This window comes from Carassius auratus, chromosome 31 (assembly GCF_003368295.1).
Source record: "Carassius auratus strain Wakin chromosome 31, ASM336829v1, whole genome shotgun sequence".
Lineage (NCBI taxonomy): Eukaryota > Metazoa > Chordata > Actinopteri > Cypriniformes > Cyprinidae > Carassius > Carassius auratus.
In genome coordinates this window covers 5,107,591-5,128,368 of record NC_039273.1, presented here as the reverse complement: position 1 = coordinate 5,128,368, position 20,778 = coordinate 5,107,591, and the positions used below count along the sequence as shown (strand labels likewise).

Here is a 20,778-nt window from a genome sequence, read left to right as displayed (position 1 = left end):
CCCGGGCGCGCCAACTGTTTTCCTGTCATTAAAATAGCAGAAGTAGATTTGGACATGCCCTGAGTGCACCTGCGCCGTGCGCTTTACACTTTGCATTTAGATCATTAAAATAGGGACCCAAGTTAAATATCTACACTTTATAACTTAAAGCCTATCCCTTAACCCATCCCATGCTGAAATCTTTTCAGTTTTTAGCATTTCTAGTTATTTAAGACATTAAGACATTAATTAGTCTCCTTATTTGATTAACTGTTAGGAAGTCCCGCGATACAGTTCCTTTGAAGTTCTTCTGTCATTGTGAGGACATTTAGTTCTCACATGTGCAGCTAATGTAAACCTGACAGAAAAGCTATTTCCTAAATTAATTTCACAAATCAACCAAGCAACTTTCTCAGAAAAGACATCCTATAAGACTACTGCATCACAAACTTAAACAGTACACTCTGTACAGATCCTATGCGAGCATGATAACTGTTAAATCAGACAGGATGATTAAAAAAATGAAATCAAAAGTAAAACACTGGCACACATTACAGTAAAAAGAAACACAATCACACATTACATTCTTACACTTGGCCTTTCTATATAAACACACAAACTCACACATTTCACTATTATTGATTTTCCTTACACTTTCATAAAATAATTCTACTTACATCACTGAAGCACCTGCGGTGGTGCGCGGCAGTGAGTGCAGGACTGCGAAGCCAGGACATACTCTTAGTCATGATCTGAACTCTTAGAGACACGACTGTGACCAGCAACAAAACACTCTTTCTCTCAATCTTCATATGTTCTACTCATGAGAAAAGCAGCGGGGAAGGCAAGAAAAAGACCAATAGCTTCCTCAATCTGATACAACTTCCCTTATTCTAATACAGCCTCTAATGAAGGAAATCACTGCTAAGTGACGTGGATGTGTGTGTGTGTGTGTGTGAGCACAGAAGCGTCATGCCCATTCAAACTGCAAATGCCCCCTCAGATTTACAAGCCAAAGGGCATGCAAAAAGTGTAATTTTTTTTTTTTTTTTATCTTTGTGTCACAATCCCTTTGATTAACACTTTGATAATTAAATTGCACAATCAAATTGTCCAAATGCTGTTTCAGAAATCTCCAATTATCAAAATGTTATAACTGCTCTTTTCAATACTTTAAAAATGCCCAGTGACTGACTTACGGAGGTGTGTGTGCTTTCTAAAGAGTCTGTAAAATTGCAGGGCTTTTCTAAATCTAAATTTTTCTAAATCAAAGACCTATGGGTGACCTCTAGATGCAATAGCATTATATAATAACAGGAGTGGTGTTGTGCATTTGATTGCAATGCTTTGATACACAAGCCTCTCTTCATTCTCCAAATATCTAAAATAATACATAGCTGCAAATGTTTCCCATTATGTTATAGTGTACATGAGCAGCTCTGAGAGTATTATATTTTATAGTAAAAATGTACAATGACAGTGTCATAGCTGCTGAAAGATAATATGACTTCCTTTAGCCACATTACGGCCAGAGTTGCATAACTATAATGCATTTGCCAATACCATATTACAGAAATACTACAACAGCATGAGTGTTGTGGGCATGCAGACAGTCTGTTTAATAACCTTAATGTGAAGATATTTTAAGGCAATATGCCAGAAAACAGCTATAAAGGTGAATAATGTGCAACCAAAGCAGAGTTACGGGGATAATGTTAGACGTGCGTCTTGTTCAAAATTAACTTCTATGTTTTCTAATATCTTCTTACAAAAAGTTTTATGGTGGTGTTATGGTAAAACCATTCTGCCGTAATGCTGTTATTGCTCTGGGATTCAAGGAATCTAATGTAGCATCCAAAACTTATGATTGCGGGATCATCCCTCCATCCTTTTCCCAGGATCAAGGTGTTTACAGACTCTGGAAGCTATTGGTATGGGAATCCCAGGGGGGGGGGGGGGCTATTCTCAGAGGTTGCTGAGACTTTTTCAGATCTATTTACATTTCAGTATCAACTTCATGTAAGATGTTCTCATAAAATTAAATAGCACATTCAAAACAGACATAAATGAGACAATTGCTGACAAACAGTCAAGTAAAAGTATAGAGCTGTATAAATAATGTAGATAGCATAGCTGACAAGAAATGTTTTGATTTCATTTGAAATCTCTTAAATCTATTGTACAGTGTGCAACATTTTGAGATCTCTTCTGAAACTCTAGAAGTGTTTACTATTGATTACTAGCATATTTTTCTGAGAAGAAAATGCCAGACATGTCAGCAAACGTGACGTCAACACCCAAGAAGGTCTATAATACCCTGGATCTCGGTAGCATTTTCTTAATTTTAATTTACATTTTCTTAATATTTATTGATAAATATTTTTCAAGAGTTTTTAATATTTTCGATTTAATTTTAATTACTTTTTTTTGTCATTTTGTTGTGTGCTTTAGTAATTTTTTTAGCTTCTATTTGAGATGAATTTATTTTTATATAATTTTAGTGTTAGAAATTATAGCACTTCAACCTAAACTTACGTTATGTCAGTTAAAATCTCTAATTGTTTCTAATGCCATGTGATGAATTACTCTAACACTGCAAGAAAATGACGCACACATTTTCATGGGCTTCATTAGCGTCCATCTTGAGCTGTGACATGAAAGCCAGCAGACAGGAAAAATGAGTCCATTTAATGCTTTTGGGGTCCCAAAAACAAACAGAATGAAACATTTACCAAAGTCTCAATTTGCTCTCCAATGGAACTACTCAGATATTAAAAAGAACCCATTTGCAAAACTTGTATTTGATACAATACCTATTTCTGAATTCTGTACCAAATTAGTCAACTCTGTTTACAATAAAACCTTATATTGCATTATACAACCTTGCTTACTATTAATATAACAAAACCATAATGCAAAGTCCATAATCCACTGACAATAAACACATAATTAAGAAATGCATGGTAAGGTAACTTGTTTAAAATCCAATTTCACTCGGATCATGCTGAAACTAAATTCACAGCCATTATAAGCCCAGTGTGGCTCTACAGAGATGTTGGGCTGATTGTATAAGCATCTTGCATTATGAGACTCTTAGTAGAATACATAAATGCTTAACTACACAATCCAGACTAAGCCAATCTTATTCAACCGCTCACGATTCCATCAAGACACTAATCATTCTTGGACATCCCTAAATACAGACACTTCAGTCCTCCAGGTTCCCAGAAGCCCTTGAGCTAATGGCTCTCGGAGCAGCTCAGAGACACAGTTCAATTAAAAAAGCACTTGGGTGTTAAATGAGGTGAATAGGTGTCCCAGGAGAAGAGCTAGCCATGGATCATCTTCAGATAATAAAACTAGCTAAAGTCTTATTTAACAATTGATATAAAATAACCAAAAGTGTGGTACTTTTTGAGATTCCGCTCAGTGAGGGTCCGTCAGCGGAGCCTCCTCATAAAAGTATTTAAAGACTCCCTGAAAGTTCCCTAATGGACCACCACCAGTTCAGTAAAAGGGGGCTTTGATTTGCGGTTCACCGTAATGTGTAGAAAAGCTTTGATTTCTTTTTGATTCAAATTAGCATTCCGTTCCTCAACAAATTATAATTTCTAAAGTTAAACTTGGATGTTGGTCCTCGAGGGGGAATCTTGGAGCGCTAGCGCAGAATTATCTGGTGACACACTTCAACCAGTCAAGCATGAATTACAAAAGAATCCTTTCTATGGACGACTGGAGGTGCTGCCTGTTTGTTGGAATAGTATTCCTAAACTTGATCTTAATCTGTCTTCCTGAATTCACCCGTGACAATGACAGTTTTATTCTGTAATAGATTTTAAAATGTTATTTATTCCTGTGATGCAAAGCTGAATTTTTAGTTTCATTACTCCTGTCTTCACTGTCAGATGATTCTTCAGAAATCATTATAATATGCTGATTTGATGCTAAAGAAACATTTCATATTATTAATGTTGGAAACATTTGTGCTGCTTAATGATTTTTTTATATTTTATATATATTGCATTTTTTTTAGGATTGTTTAATGAACAGAAAGATCAAAAGAACAATTTATTTGAAGCCGAATTCTTATATGTATAATGCTCACACAAAAAGAAGCAGCTCGTCTATTTGTAATATATGGATGTTAAAGGAAAAAGGAAAAGACAAGTGAACAGCAGGAAGAAATAAATGAGAGAAGGCAATAATTTGATATTCCTCTGGACCTAAGACAATATAACATGATTAGAGGAAAGAGGAGTGAAATGTTAAAACCTGCCAAACCTTTAGAAGAGTCAGAGCAGATGATGGCGAAAAGGACTTGACCAGACCAGGACGTTCTAGCGGGTCAGATATTCGCGGGATTCTGCCATCTTGTTTCCTGCGGACAAACAAACATCCTCAGAACTAAACCAGGACATTAACAAATCAAGGCAAACAGATCATTCACATTAGCACATTTTTTACAAGTGTTCATCTGAAGATCAAATCAGAAATGCTCGGCGTCATTGACTGCTCCAGCTGAGAAGGAATTGATTAGTTAGTATGCAAGATGCTGAAAGAACCACAGGTGTTTTTGTGTGTGTGTGTGTGTGTGTGAGAGAAAGCAGACTGAGAAACATTATGGCTCAATGACACACTGCATGGAGTAGAATCAAGCCCTCAGTTTTGGTTCCCTCCCTCCACTGGCCTATAATTTGACTCAAGCCAGCGCCTCAGTTCAAACACATTATTTCACATCACATCGACTGCTCTCAGCTCACAATGCTTTTAACAGCCGATCCTAAATCAATTAAAACTCCCCTGCGATTTGACACACAATCTGTTCCTCCACACCAGTCTGGATGCATAAGAATGTCTCTCTGAAGGCACATAATGGATGATAATGATCTGTTCATCTTGACTGAAACCAGGTTATTCTTTTATTTTTACACTGAAATTTGCCTGAGTTGGCCCTAAACTAACATGTTAGTTAGTGACTATATATGTTATATATATGTGTTATATAGTGACTTATATAGTGATGTTTGGTCAAACATAACTGAAATAAACAGCTTGAAAGCATAGAAAAGCATTTTCAATGAGAGCTGACCTCTGGAGGGAATGCACCTTCATATGTCAAGCCCACAGATCATTCAGGAACTGTCTGTTAGATACTGCATGCAAAAATGGCAAGAAAATCTCAAAACAGCAAGCTCAAATGTTATTGGCTGACTTTCACTATTTCCAGGAGTCAAAGTGGGCAGGTTTTTTTTTTTTTTTTTTTTTTAAATTGCCTGTTGGGAAATAAAGTCGTTTTTGCAAATTCTCCTTCTGCTACAATGAGCACTTTTGAGGAGGAACTAATGACTACTGACTAACTAATGACTCATTTGCATACTGTTAAAAACCAAATGAATCTGAGGTCACCCTAGACAGCAGGACGAAAAGCCATTTCAGGCACAAGTGGCTGAGACGCATCTTGAAAGGAATGTCAGATGCCAACAACATGTCCTGTCACCAAAGGCGCAGCAGTGTTTTATTAGATCTTTAACTCTTTGGATCGCCAGAGTTGACTCACTTCATTAGCCTGATGGCAGGTTATGTGCTGAAAAGCCCCTGAAGTCGTCAGGGAGTTCTGACAGTGGTACAAGCTGATTTGTCACAACACATAAGCCAAGCTTGACTGAGATGTGGCACAAGAGGCTCTCACAAGAGGCACACACAATGCCAGAGAGATTTCCATAGAGACGATGAGTGTGGGTATTTGCATTTATTTGAAGACAAACATTACACCAGACAGCTCTAAAAGTATTTACAGAAAAATGTAATTAAACTTGTATTTTCTGATCCATTTAGTTCCCCTTACAAAAGTCCACCTACACTGTGCTTTTGCTATATGTGTGTAGCACCTACAACTCTGCTTAATTTTTCTAAGTGCACTGATGTCTCTGCATCTGATAGTAAATCTGCAACCCATAAGAGTTCAGACTTGAAGAGGTTAGCAAATCATAAGATTTATAATGCATTTATAATAAATTCTTAAAGGCACAGTAGCAAAAACAGAAGAATCATGTGACTCTAGAGTAATGGCTGCAGAAAATTTAGCTTTTATATAACAGGAATAAATTCCATTTTAATATATATAAAAACAGAAAACAGCTATTTTAAACTGTAATGTTATTTCACAATTTTTTTTTTTTTCTTTAAATAAATCATACTTTTTTTTTCAATAACATAAAAAATCTAACTGACCCCAAACTTTTGTTGTTTTAAACTAAACTTTTTGTAACTGGCAGACACTTTTATCAAATTTAAGGATAAATCAAAACATGACTGGTTGTTTAACCTGTCAGTCATACAGCCCCTTGGACAGTCCTTTAAAATGGCCAAGGCTCCCAGACCTTCTGCTGTCAGTCTGAAGGTGTGACTTTGCAAGACTGCAAAAAATCAAACCCATAAACTTAGCATTTAGTTAACGGTAGACTCTTATCAATTCAGCAACAAATACACTAATATAGAAACCATAATATACCCCTTTAAGAATCCACATTGGGCAATGGTTAGGAAAGGAAAACCTGGAGGCAGAACGAGTTGCAGGATTCATAAAGAAAATGCAAAGCAGAGCTGCTCCCTGGGTCTGTCAGGTGCACCTGCTAATACAAATGAATTTGACTGTGTTTACATGAATTAGCAATAAGCTATCTGACACTAGCAAAGAACTACAGAGCAGAGTGTGCTTTAAGAAAAAAATTAATAGATTACCTGTCTAATGTTCTATGTTAATTTCTTTGCAATTTGCAAAAATGCACAAAACACAAATTAATCTCAATCCTATCACTTAGGGTTAGTGGGATCAATGAGAAAACCACAAGTGAAATCAAGACGATTTATTAAAACAAGTGTTCTTTCAAAAACTAAAGATGCAGATGACATTCCACATGCAGTTATAGCATCCTGCATTTGATGTTATTAATAGTGGGGTTAATACACTTAACACACTCAAATCTAAAAAAATCACAAATATATTTACCCTAACCAACATTTGCAAGGAATCACTACACACAGTCACTGAAAACTGGTATAGGTGTATCGCTACCAAAAACAACACCATGCCCCTAAAACAAGCTCACACACGGCTCACTCGTCTTCATCACAACCTGCTCCACTAATACGGTCTTGCACTTCTTCAACTGACTACCTCCCAATATGACTACCTGAGCTCCACACAAGCAGAAGACAGACGATCTTATGATGGAGTGATAGAGAGACAGAGAGATGCACATTACTTACTTGTACGCATGCACAGATGACAAATCTGTTCTGTTCTGCAGCTCTAAACTAAATGGGCAGGTGATAGACAGAGCTCTCGTTTTCCTATGGCTCCCTCCCTCTCTCTCTCTCTTTGTCATCCTCGCAACTCTTTCTGCTTCTTTCCCTCCCCCTGGCTTCTCACACTATTTTATGACTCACTCTTCTCCTCTCTCGCCTTTTTTTTTTGTGTTATCAGCCCAGAATCTATTACTTCTAAGCCAGTTTGAGGTTTCTGCATCCCTTTATCGGACCTGTTTTGACATTTCGCCAATTGTCATTTCTCATGCCAGCATTTCTATATCCCCACAGTCACCGATACATTCTGCTGATAAAAGTGCTGCTTTCGGCTACAGGAACAGTTTACCCAATACAATACAAACCTTTGTCTGTGGAACTCTAAAGGATAAATAAAATTAAATTAAATCTTTCTTTCTTCGGCAGAACACAAAAGGATATTTTGGTTGTACTGGTCACTGTTTAACATTTTTAGCATCTTTGCATTGTTCATTGTTATTGAGAAATGAAATAAAATAAAATTAAGATAAAAAAAGAGATGGAGAGTTGTCCATGCAATTACCCTGATTGCAAAAGCATCATGAGTGCCATAAAATTAAAGCCAAAGTCTTAAAAGATTCAGGAACAAATACTTCTTTTGAAGTTAATATGTTGATTCAGTTCTCAGATGCGGTCATGATATTTCAGAAAAAGAGTTAGAGGTCTGAAATTACATGAAGTTCATCTACCTAAAAGAAAGATTTAGACAACTTAACAGCTCAAATAACACATTTGTAATGGTGAATTAATATAGGCACTATAGTATATAGATAATATTATCTTCACGTTTTTTTGCTTAAAATGCCTTGTCCAATCGATTACCAATGTAAATGCAGTACAATACAACTTCTGACATGTCAAATGTCACAGTTTCTGACGGCATGTCATGGATACTGTCAACAGAGCTTAACTGGGTTTGAACATTTCCTGTGTTTGTGTGTGTGTGTGTGTGTGTGTGTGTGTGTGTGTGTAGTTTTAAAAGGATGCCTGATCTTGTCAAGCCTACAATTAGCAGACTCAGCCCTCTAAACTACCACAAACGGACTTACTGCCGATCCCAAACCATTCCCACAGCTGCAGACATACTGAGCTGAAGGATCTCAGATGGGAACATTGCTCACAGAGACACTGTCACCACAGAGTTCCCATCAGTCCTCACTTTATGTAGCAGCAGTAACTGGGTGGTAAAATCTCACGAAATTAAACAACACTGTTTTTTTTTTTTTTTTTACCACCAATATGGTTTCCTGCAATACCACACAACTTCCAGAACTAGAAAACACACAAGAATGTGTATGGAAATAGGATAAGACTCTATGATCTTAATTGTCTTTGGACTAAAATAAAAATAAAATATATAAAATATCTTATTGATTTTTTGTCTTAGCATTGAACTGTATGTAACAATGAAAATCATCTACAGCGCATGCACATTCTTCACTTGTCTTGTTACAAAGACAAGTGACTCAGCATAAATAAAAGCAGCACACAATAAAACAAACATCATTTATTCATGGTGTGATTATGCATGCTGGAAAAAGCTACAAAGAAATATCAACTGCATTATAAAACGGTGCTTTGATTAGAAAGTTAAATTAAACATAATGGATAACTCTAAACTATAAAATATATCTTCCCCAGTAAAACTTTCTTTTGGGATCATAATAACCCCACAACATTTAAAGTTCTTGCACACAACTTTGTATCTTACCATAGATGGTTGACCTTCCATAGAACAGCCTCAGAAAGGCTCAGCTTTCTGTCATTCCCGTTTTCTGAGTTCCCCAACATGCTTCAGCTCCAAGCAAATGGACAGAATCAAACGAAGCAGGCCTCTACTCTCTAAAGCTTTTCTGTCCACACCCAAGTAGACAGAGTCTTAGGTCTGAGACGTCCACCTGATTGTTGAGTTCTTTGTGTTTATTAGACAGTTGAAGTCTCACTCCCGGCTCTAGGGTAATTTGAAGAAGTCAAACCAGTTTTTAAGTATTTTCTCCATAAATGGTCTTTAGGTCCAGGATGGATTTCAGGTTAACAAACAAATCCAGTCCCAAGGTCTAACATAACTGACCATGGAAATAAAAGAGCTGGGTGCTGTTCTAGTCATACTGGATCAATCAAAAATGCACCAGAGAAATCTAGTCTCTAGGTATTTGACCTATGTCAAAACAGCCCACCAACAGTGAACAACCACCTAACAACTTCTTAGCAACCACCCAGAACACCCTGGCAACTGCATAGCAACATGCTAAAAATGGAACAGAACTTCTTTGCAACAGCTGAGGCAGGTTTTGCACAACACACATGAATACAAAATGTGTTTGAATAATTAATTTATGCAAATGAATAGGCAAATAAATGGAATGATAAGTAGAAAAAATATTCTGTAAAAAGTGTTATATTTGTCTGCTTTCAGATATCTTGACTGTGTTTTCTCTGTATACATGGATGAAATGAATATTCTCTGACAATAATGCTTCAAAACAAAGAGTCAGATCTTCGACATACGATACCAACGACTGACTCTGGTGTCATGGGAATTACTTCCAAAATAAAACTGACAGAAATCACGGTCTATTTTCAAACTCCCATCTCTCAATCTCTCGGACTAAAAAAATCCATCTAGCAAATGCTGCTAATCCGTATCTTTTGCTATATCCAGAAATACTCATCACACAAGAAGAACGATCAACAGACTATAAGTAACAATAAACTAAAAAAAAGTCAATAAAAATATTTTCAGCTGAAAATCACTTCCCGTTTATCACAGACTGGGCTATCAGGTAAAAACGGTAGGTGAAGACTGTTCACAAAATCAGTTTTCTCACCTGACTAGTTTTACACTAAAAACAATCTGAATAAACACTGCATTTGGAAAATTGCATTATAATAGGGGTCTACTAATAGATATATAGACAGAAAGATACTATATATCCATATGATATGCATATGTAAAATAGTTTAATTTTGAAAAATGGCATACAAAATAAAAAAATTCAAATGAATAATACATATTTAATTATAAAATATTATAATTTCCCAAATGCTTTTTTCAACAAAGAATTAAAAAGAAAGTTGAACAAACATAGACAGACAGGGGGAAAACAACAGGGTGAAAAAAGCAGTGGGGGCAGTTGACAACACATTTAATAGAGTTTCCAGGGTGAAATGGAGGGCAACATCCTGAAGGGCCCAATCACTGCTGCTCAAGCACCTGTTGTCATGTTGAGCTGAGCGGAGCTTCCTGTGTGGTGATTCACAACCTCCGTTTGCCCTCTTCAGGCTATATCACAATCACACAGACCCAAACCTCTAGCTATTCATGTCAAACACCAGCGAAATAAACTGAATCCAGTGTGAAGATGTCATTTACAGATACTAAATGAGCTCATATCTCATAATTACATATTGAGAATTCCTCTAATGCACGATTCAGAGTAACGATAGAGGAAGCAAAAACATCATGCATTTACAACATAACTCATTAATTCCAATAACATTTTCTCATCTGTCTAGCCAGTTCCCATGTCTTCTTACAACTGCAGACTCTGCAGGACCTTGAGAAATTGAAATGTAATCGATCTGTTCCATTCTAAACCCCATCCAAATAAAGTTCCAGTTTACTCTTTCCAGACTCCAGGTAAGAGGAAATGTTTTCCAGAGCTCCACACCACTACAGAGCAATTTTCAATGGCACCACACAAGCATTTTAATAATCTCTTTCATACTAAAGCACACTGTGAAAGCACAGATCTCTGGGGGTTTACTTATCCTGTCAAATTAGATGACTTAAATGACGTCGCTGTGAGGCATAGCTTACTAACGTCCCCCAAAGACCACTGCTGTCCTCACTAGAACAGTGTCCTAACAGAATCTGGGTAAACTACAGTCCAAAACAAACTCAAAACAAAGCACTGCTTTCCAGATCCTATGATTACAAGACTAATTATTTAGACTTAAATGGAAAACCACTTAAACTGATCAAAATGTCCACTTACAGTACTACAAGTGTTATTATTATAAGTGACAGACAAAGTTTAATATGAAGTGTAATACTTTAGGGCAGGGGTTTGTTAAATATGAGCAATGGTAAGACTATTAAAATAACAACTTACATTCAAATAGGCACACATTTGGTTTTTACACATTTAGTCCAGGTAATTCATCAGAAAACATTTAACCATTCTGAGACTATTGCATTGACCAGTAACCATGTCTGCATGACAAATTAACAGATATGGTAGTTAATTACAAAGAAAATGTAAGAAAATGCTATATTTGTTTTTGCCCACATTTTCCATGAGCTGAATTAAAAAAAATCGAAGACTTTTTCTGTGTACACAAAAGGCGTATTTCTCTCAAACATTGTTCACAAATCTGTCTTCTCCTTTGCCAAGATAATCTATCCACCTCACAGGTGTGGCATATCAAGATGCTGATCAGATAGCATGATCATTGCACAGGTGTGCTCACTCTACAATGTGCAGTATAACTGTATCGGGGGGTCTTGGGGGGGTCCGAAAACCAGTCAGTATCTGGTGTGACCACCATTGAGTTGATCAGGTTGTTGATTGTGGCCTGTGACATGTTGGTCAACTCCATTTTCAATGGCTGTGCGAAGTTGCTGGACATTGGCAGGAACTGGAACACACTGATCAGTGGGTGTCCGGTGAGTATGCTGGCCATGCAAAAACTGGGATGTTTTCAACTTCCAGGAATTGTGTACAGATCCTTGCATCATTCAGTACAATGGTACAAATCAAAGCTCCGTATTATTTTAGAGTAGGATGTACACTGCATCAACAGCATCACTTAAAAGCATCCCTTTGTCCCTGGCAGCTTTTATCCCAAGCACATGCTTGTCCCATGAGAAAAGATGTGGGGACGCCCCATCCAGCACTCAGCCTTTACTATTGCCTCCATATGATCTTTTGCAGCCTGTTTCTTATCAATCTGAGAGCTGTCTTAATAATTTTCTCAGGCCTGCAAGATAAAGACCAGCTTAGAAAAGCCTACACGGGCCACATCTCGGCAACTGTAACAGCAGAGACATTCATGCCATGCAGAGAGAATACCAGGCTGATGCGTAATACTGATCTGAATAAGTCTAATCATAAAAGCATTGTGTCTTCAAACAGCACAGGCTGTGACAGAGGCAGTGGGTGTATATGAGAGGAAGTGTTCGGACACAAAGTGACTCTTGCAGTGAAATTCCAAACATGCACAACAACAAAAAGAGCACTTGAAAAAGCAAACCATGAAAGTTATAAATGAGTATTAACCTGTTTTACAGTCTACTTATCACTGTAAGGACTGCTTTTGAGAAGAATGCTTCCATTTATTTATTAAAATTTTTTAACAGAATTTTATATTTCCAAAGAAAAGATTAGTCAGGCTTCGAGTGTTAATGAATATGTTTTTGTTCTCAAATGTATCAAATGTTTTAGTAAATACTGTATTTAAAAAATACTACTACTTATAATAATACATATAATAGAAATATAATAAAAAATAAAATGAACTACAGTACTGCATCGCACATGGGGAAACGAAATACAGCCATTTAAAAGGATAAAAATGAAAATCGCAATCATCTACTCACCCTCTGCTTGTTTCATCCAAACATCTATGAGTTTCTATCTTCTGCTTAATAAAAAGGAACAACGTTGGTAACAAAACAGTTGCTGTATCCATTGAATTCCACAGTAATTTATGCATACTATAGAATTCAATAGCTACTGTCAACTTTTTGGTTACTAGCATTCTTCAAAGTAACTTCTTTTGTGTTCAACAGCATTTAGGTTTGGAACAACTTGAGGGTGAATAAATGACAACACAATTTTCATTTTGAATAGTAATACTATAGATACACAAATAGATACATATTTAGTGTTTTCATATTCAACGAATGTCTTTTGTGTCTTCCAGTACATGTAAACCTAAATGTGTATGTTTATCTGACAACAAACCTCAGAATGAGGGTAGTTAATGTGTTTGCTTAATGTAACATGTAACTTAGGGGAGACGTCAGAGAGAGGGACATGAAGGAGGAAAACTGAAAAATTTACTTTAGAAAAAAAAAGGAAAAGACTAGTATAAAGATTGCTAAAACCGAGTTCTTGGTGTGTGCCGTTTCTCTTGGGTCTCTCATCGCATTAGCATTCACTGCAGTGCTCATCTGGGATGATACACGCAGAGTGAAACCCAGGTCCCACCATAATTACATTCCGGCATTCGCCCTCTCCCTTCACGTTCCCTCTTCTCTCCAGAAACATCCTCTTCACAGCCATTATAAACCAGCTTTACACATAACCAGCTTCCACCATAGTAATAACGCTGTCAATCAAGCAGCCATAAAACTCTGCACCAGCAATATAGGGCGGAGGTGGCTAATGCAAATGATATCTGAGAGTTTGCTCGTATTTGTGAGGTAACTGAATCCACCCTGCATTTCACAACCGCTCACACACATTAAAGTTGATAAAGTGACCTTTAACCTTGATGGAATGTGATAAATTTTGTGCCTCGAGTCCAGTGTTCAATGGGGGAAAAATGGATATGATATAAAATCTTCAATTAACTATGCAATAAGGGGTTGCGATACAGTACACTGGGAAAATATGAATAATAATGAAAAAAAATATATGAAAAAATAAATAAATATAAAAATATAATAATAATAATAATAATAATATATATATATATATATATATATATATATATATATATATATATTAGGGGTGTAACGGTTCACAAAATTCACGGTTCGGTTCGATACGATACACTGATGTCACGGTTCGGTTCGGTTCGGTTCGATACGTTTTAGATACAGCAAAATGTAAAAACATCTCAACTTTTCAGAATGCCGCAAGCGCACCGCGGGTCATGTGACAAGAACTAACCAATCAGCTTCATCCTTTCCCGTAACAACGTTGAGAGCTCAGCGAAGATGAAGGAACAGCTGATCATAGTTGTATATGGATTGCAATTTTGAAATAAATTCAGTAGCAGAGCTACTGCAAGCGATTTTTAGAGCTGCAAATCCATTTATCCTTCGCTGAAATTTCCGCGTCTCATGGAGAGAGCACGTCATTGTTGCTTAGCAAAGACAGACGCCTCATGAGCGCTTCTGCCCGAGCGCTTTGGAAAGGAGGAGAAAGACGCGCTTAGCGTTTTCCATGCGTTTTTAGGCACGATATGTGAACATATGTGATGTGATATATGATATGGCTCACTCAGCACGCGCTGAAGGCTCGTTGCAAAATGTCTAATGCATTTAACAGACCAGAAATATAAGATCCTAAAATAACCAACAGGTCTGGTGTTTGGGTTGGATTCCCTGTAAGCTATAGTTTCTAAATGCTGCAGGGATAGTTTGCTGCGTGCATGTTTCTCCTTTTTTTCGTCTTTTCCCAGATAGTACTGACGCATATATCCCCGCTGGTGTTTTTTTTATTTTTTTATTCCCGCTGCAGATGCGACATACCGTTGTTTTTTTATCCACCACTCTCTTGCCATCACCATTATAGCTTAAAGGGAATCCAAAGTGCACCCAAACACCAGACCTGTTTGGTTATTGGAGGATCTTCTCATTTCTAGTCTGTTAAACGCATTGGCTATTTTGCAACGAGCCTTCAGCGCGTACTGAGTGAGCGAGCGCCTGCTGAGTAGCCTAACATAAACATATAAGATGGTGTTTTTTTCTTCTTCGGGAGTGTCAGGGGCGTTGCCTGTTACGTTGTTTGGGTTATTGGGCTACCTTGTTGAACGCATATCATTATATTTCTCTCTCTCTCTCTCTCTTTTTTTTTTTTCAAATATAATTAATTACTCCAACGAACCGTTCGGTATACATAATGCGTACCGCGTACCGAACCGAAAGCGTCGTACCGAACGGTTCAATACGAATACGCGTATCGTTACACCCCTAATATATATATATATATATATATATATATATATATATATATATATATACACACACACACACACACACACACACACATTAGATGGAAATAAAAATATAATTATAATTTAATTAAAAAAATATATAATTAAATATTATACATATTTTATATATATTTTAAATATTTAATTTTTTCAGTGTCCTTTTTTCTCAGTAAAAAATATCAAAATATCCTTAAAATAAGATACACTTACTTATTTAGGATTTAGCAATACAATACCAATTTTAATTAAAATAATAAATAAATAAATAAATAAAATATATGTTTTTTAACTTTACTGGCATTTTGTGGCACTATTGTTTGTAGCAGAAATCTAACAAAGGTTAGGTTTATTATATATACACACACCCACTTGGAGCCACTTTAACAATTAAATAAACTGTGCTTCATTTCATTCAACTTGGAAAGTAGGAATTCCCAAATTCCTACTTGGAGAGGTTGGAAAACATTACTTGGAGTTTGACTTTCAATTTGGAAAACCAGTTATGATTTACCAAGTTCAGCTTATCAATGGAGAATATTTTTAGCTTTCACATGTTTTACAGAAAACTTTTATTTAATAATGCATAAATAAATAAAAAAAATGCGTTTGCTAACATTACATTATAAACTGTACATTTAGCACTAACTACCTTTAAGAAAGAGAAAGACTTACCAAATATGTCTTGAACTGGAGAATGTTTTGTCCACTCTGTGGAGAAAATAAATATGGTATTGTTCAAAAACAAGGGCATAATAAAAGTTTGCATATATACTGGCACAACTGTAAGTCCTTACAGCCATTACACAAAAAGGGGGCTACTTGATTTCACGCTTTACACATTCTGGCAATCAGTCTCCAACCAGAGCCTGCTAAATGCTAAAGGCTAATCAATGCACCGCTGACAAACTCTTTGTGCACTTTAACACTTGATTCGATGTGATTGTGACTCAGCAAATCTCTCAGCTTAATGAAGGGTAAGGGCCAATAAGTTAATGAAGACCCACTGGAGCACATCATCAATTAATACAAGCAATTGCCATTGCTAAAATCCCTTTGAAACATTTCTGCCGTCCTCGCTCAATGTGTAGTATGCAAAATCTTAAACCCCTCATCCTATTATTTTGTGTTTATGCAAAACATTTCATTTTATTCTGATGGAAAACCCAACAGTTATAATTCAGAGGGCATTCATGATTTTTGAGACGCTAATGAGAGAAGCGGCTTCTGTAATGGTTCTCTGAAGAGCAGCTGTGGGTTTGTTCTAAGAATGTGCTATGACTCTACTTGGTTTAAAAACAGCTCAGTCCTCAGATATATGTACTGAAAAAGACCTTTCATAAGACTGAATATCAAAATATACAATGCTGAACGCAATGGCAGTTTCAGATTCACCCCATTTGCCTTGCTAACATACAGTAATTGGTGTCATTTTGTATCTTGCCACAAGGTGGTTCTACAAACCCCTCCTGTTTGGTTAAAAACAACATGCATCATGCAGCATGAGTGACCGAGCCATGTGTTGTACATGTATTTTGCCAGAAAGTGTTGAACAATGATCAATAAGCTCAATCAAATCCAAACAAAAAAACTGAGACTGAAAGTAACTGTTTTACAGCCAGAAGCCTCAGGATATCTCCATCTACAGCCTTTGCTGTAAATGTCAGACCTTCATTGTCAATCATAGCACTAGTGTGTCCTCCAACCTTCTGCTGAGTGCAAGGGAAAAGTGTGACTGTTGTGTCAACAAAATGAGTTAACACTTCAGGTAGAGCATAGAGTAACAAATATTTCCATAACCTTGAGGGGAAGGACAAACAGTGACTTTTATTAGCTGATGGAGCTAACAGTCTTTCAGATTTATTTTACATAATAAAGTAGGGCTGTGAATCAATTAAAATGTCATTTAATTACATTATATGCATATTATTTAATCAAAGGGAATGTCATGCCTAAATTTCTATGCTTAAATTATTGCAGAAGTGCATGTCAGGAGCTTCCAGTTTTGTAATAATGAACTAAATTAAATTAATGGAATAGATCCAAGAAGTAGAAAAGTTTGTTTCCTCATCAGAAATGTGCATTGCATCACTTGCTCACTGGGATTTATACACATACACATCTCTGACATTTTCTTCAGAAAATGAAACAAAATTCTATAATGTATTGTAAAATACTGCAATACTATATTATAAAATGTAGGTGCAAAAAGCATTGCAAAATGTGTCATATGCAACTGCAATTTTTTTAATAATAATAAAAAAAAAAATCAAACAGTATAAGACATAAATAAACCACTCTGTCTACACAAATGCCTTGTAAATCCCACATGAGTTCAGAAGTAAATATTGGAGCCCAGCCGCTGAATGTGGAAACAAAGCCTATAAACCACCACATGAGGGATCAGTGTGTTTGTACGAGCATCTGTCAGTAAACACACTGGATCTAACACAACCAGTTTCAGATTGCTAATGCAAACCAAAAATACAAACCTGTTAGGCCTGATGATATGGGTAGAAGAAAGCCAAAGAGCAACAGATGTATTACAACACACAATGTCATTACGGGGGTCTTTTTCCATAATCGTTTATTTCAACACAAAAGTGCTTCAAACTTCACATAAAAAATGTTTCAGGAAATAGAGACAAGATGAATGTCACCAATTGCTTCATGAATCATGACTCATGTTTCCATTGTCTCTTTCTGTAGGAGAAACACATGTGAGCGAACTATGACATCATCTTACCATCATCAAACCAGCAGTTCAGCTGAACCGTTTCAACTGAGTAGGCATAACAGCACAGAGTCAAGTGACAAAATGTGCAAGTATAACAGAAATGCATACGTGATATCTTATTTCTGTGAATAAAAGAAACTTTAAAATAAATGTATATATATGTGCATGTATATGCTTATGTATTAAAGCTAAAACAAGTAATTTGCAATCATTTTCAACAGCCTAGATTTAATTATTCCACATATAACATGTTTACCGCTTATACATAATGTGTTATCAGGTGTTGTTTTTGAAAACAAGATGGCAATTCGATCAACCTGGAACTACTTCATAACCATGCAGAAAATTAAACAGCACCATCAAATATACATAAACCAATCAGAATCGAGCATTCTGCAGTATTGTGGCATGAACTACTAAATATTGTAGAAAATTAATTTCCAGTAAATTTGCTGTGCACATGATCTGTATCGTAAAAAGTGATATTCAAATAAACTTGAATTGAATTGAACTGAACATTGATTAGAATAGGTCATGTTTGCTGATATCACAATGCATGAATCAAGTTGTAGGTAATCTACCTATGAAAAGTCAAATACATAAACAGCGTTCATTTTAAAAAACCAAATCTTAAAAACTCAATGACATCACGTCAAAATCTGCATCCTATAAAAGGAAAGTGGCAACCAGTTAACATTAACTTCAGCAGTACATTTTGGATGGCAAATGAGAATTCAAAGCCATGTTCATCTGTCCTTGCCACACACGCGCCCCTCACAAATCCACAGTGGTCCGTCTTACCCCCCATATGCTCCAAAAGTGAAGCTCCTCTTCCTGTGAGACATTCTTCTGTTTTCTCTCTTAAGCTTCCACTCTAACGGTCTCTTCTCCTCTGTCTCTCTTTGACAGAGAGCACTTGTTTTGTGCCTCTGACTCAATGTGTGAGATTGTGTCCCTCCTTCTCTGCTTCCCATCCTCCTCTCTTCCCTCCCTTTCACTACCTGAGATGGAAAATCCGAAGCTATGAGCAGGTGCTTGTCTCTTAAATGATTTCCTTACTTTGAGACACACACACAGGGGTCAGCGACTACAGCATGGATGTCCAAGAGGATGAAAAGTCAATTAATGAAAGGATCAAAAGAAAAAGAAAAGATTTAAAGACTAGTTTAAAATTTAACCCAGTCTTATGAGAAGTCATAAAAAATATTTTCAGCTCAAACCCAAATCTAACCATTATTAATGACAAATATATATTTAAATCCTACCTTTTGTGCGAGACTGGCAAGCACACAGGCTCTTCATTAAACATATTAAACACCATGTGCCACCCGCTCCAGGTGATAATAAATTAGGTAATAAAGGTTTTGGTGATATTAGTTGGATTTAATATGTACATATGCAGGTATTAATTAATTTTGTATTTTGTACTTTGCATAGTTTCATATGGTCTTTTTGTTTTTTATAACACATGACCTATGTGCTAGGTCGTGGGAATTTGGACATTAGTGGTGTTTAATTTTTCTGATGAAGAGCCCGCATGCTCGAAACCTCACACACTATGCAAATGATTTTAAAAACATTTTTGATACTTTGGAGCTTTGGTGTTGCCGACTTTATATCCAATTTTGTCTCAACATTTAAAAGATGATTGTGCACTATAATAACAAAATGCATTTAAAAAGGGGAGGGGGGGGGGGGTGTTACTGGGCATATTGGCACAGTGGTTAACCAGAAAATTTGTTAAATGCTCTAATGTAATAAAACACTCCCACTGGTGCTGTGCAACTGATTAATTTAACAGCATTACAGCATAAACTCAGACTAAACGTAGAACTTCTTCAATTAATTGAGAACTTAATTGAGAACCAGCTGTATTATTTTCTCAGGCAGATCTCTTAAAGTCAAACACATATGACCTTTGGTAACCTCAGGCTCAGATAAATGGATGTTTACTGTATGGAAGCATTGGCAACAGCACAATGCACTCATAGCTGCTGGAGAGCTCAGTGTGAGTACATAAATATCTTTTACTAGCTCGTTTTGCTTTCTCGTAATTAGTTTCTCGCAAAAATACTTGTTGACATTAGTTCTTAAACAATGATTATTTTTAATGGTAGGATGACCATTACTATGGTAACAATCCATTACTCTTTTATAGCTCATTAAACTTTAATCCCAGTTATGTTTCATTTAAGTCTTTTATGCTTCTCATAAAACTTAAAAATTAAGGGAATAGTTCGCCCCAAAATAAAAATTTGACGAAAATTTACTGACCTATTGGTCAAAGATGCAAATGAGTTTGTTTGTTCATTAAAACAGATTTTGAGAAATTTTGCATTACATCATTCGCTCACCAGTGGATCCTCTGAGTAATTGGGTGCATTATTAAATGCATAATTAAAACATTTTAACTTCAAACAGTCACTTTTAGGAAAATCCATAATACACAATAACACTTTCTCCAGTAAAACAATCCACCCCCCTGTTGTTCTCTCAAATCAAAAACCACCAACATAATTGTTTAAAACTTTTGCTGAACTGTTTTAGCTTGTAAAAGGTGCTTGATCTTGCATATTTCTCTCCTGATTCAGACACTGGAGAAAGCAATATTATGGACTGTTTGAAGTTAAAAACATCTTGATGGCTTTGATACTTATAAACACACAACTTTTCACTTCACTAACTATCAATTGATGAACTGGAGTCATGTGAATTGCTTGTGGATTATTGTGATGTTTTATTCTGATGGCACCCATTCACTGCAGAGGATC

General features: G+C 36.2%; 1 protein-coding gene across 9 annotated transcripts in view; it reads right to left on the bottom strand.

Moving 5' to 3' along the window:
* LOC113050298 (rap1 GTPase-activating protein 1) overlaps positions 1 to 20,778 on the bottom strand; it is a 64,481-nt gene that overhangs the window by 17,298 nt on the left and 26,405 nt on the right. For 2 of the 9 annotated variants that reach the window (XM_026213116.1, XM_026213117.1), the window contains exons 1-3: positions 18,809 to 18,990; positions 15,946 to 15,981; positions 4,261 to 4,357 (exon numbers count right to left, since the gene is read on the bottom strand). In XM_026213116.1, the coding sequence (XP_026068901.1) occupies positions 4,261 to 4,357; positions 15,946 to 15,981; positions 18,809 to 18,981 (306 nt within the window). In that variant the 5' untranslated portion in view covers positions 18,982 to 18,990. Of the gene's footprint in view, positions 1 to 656; positions 1,436 to 4,260; positions 4,358 to 7,248; positions 7,516 to 9,034; positions 9,198 to 15,945; positions 15,982 to 18,808; positions 18,991 to 20,778 lie in introns of those variants that run through there. The other 7 variants (XM_026213124.1, XM_026213119.1, XM_026213118.1 and 4 more) reach the window with 7 other exon arrangements.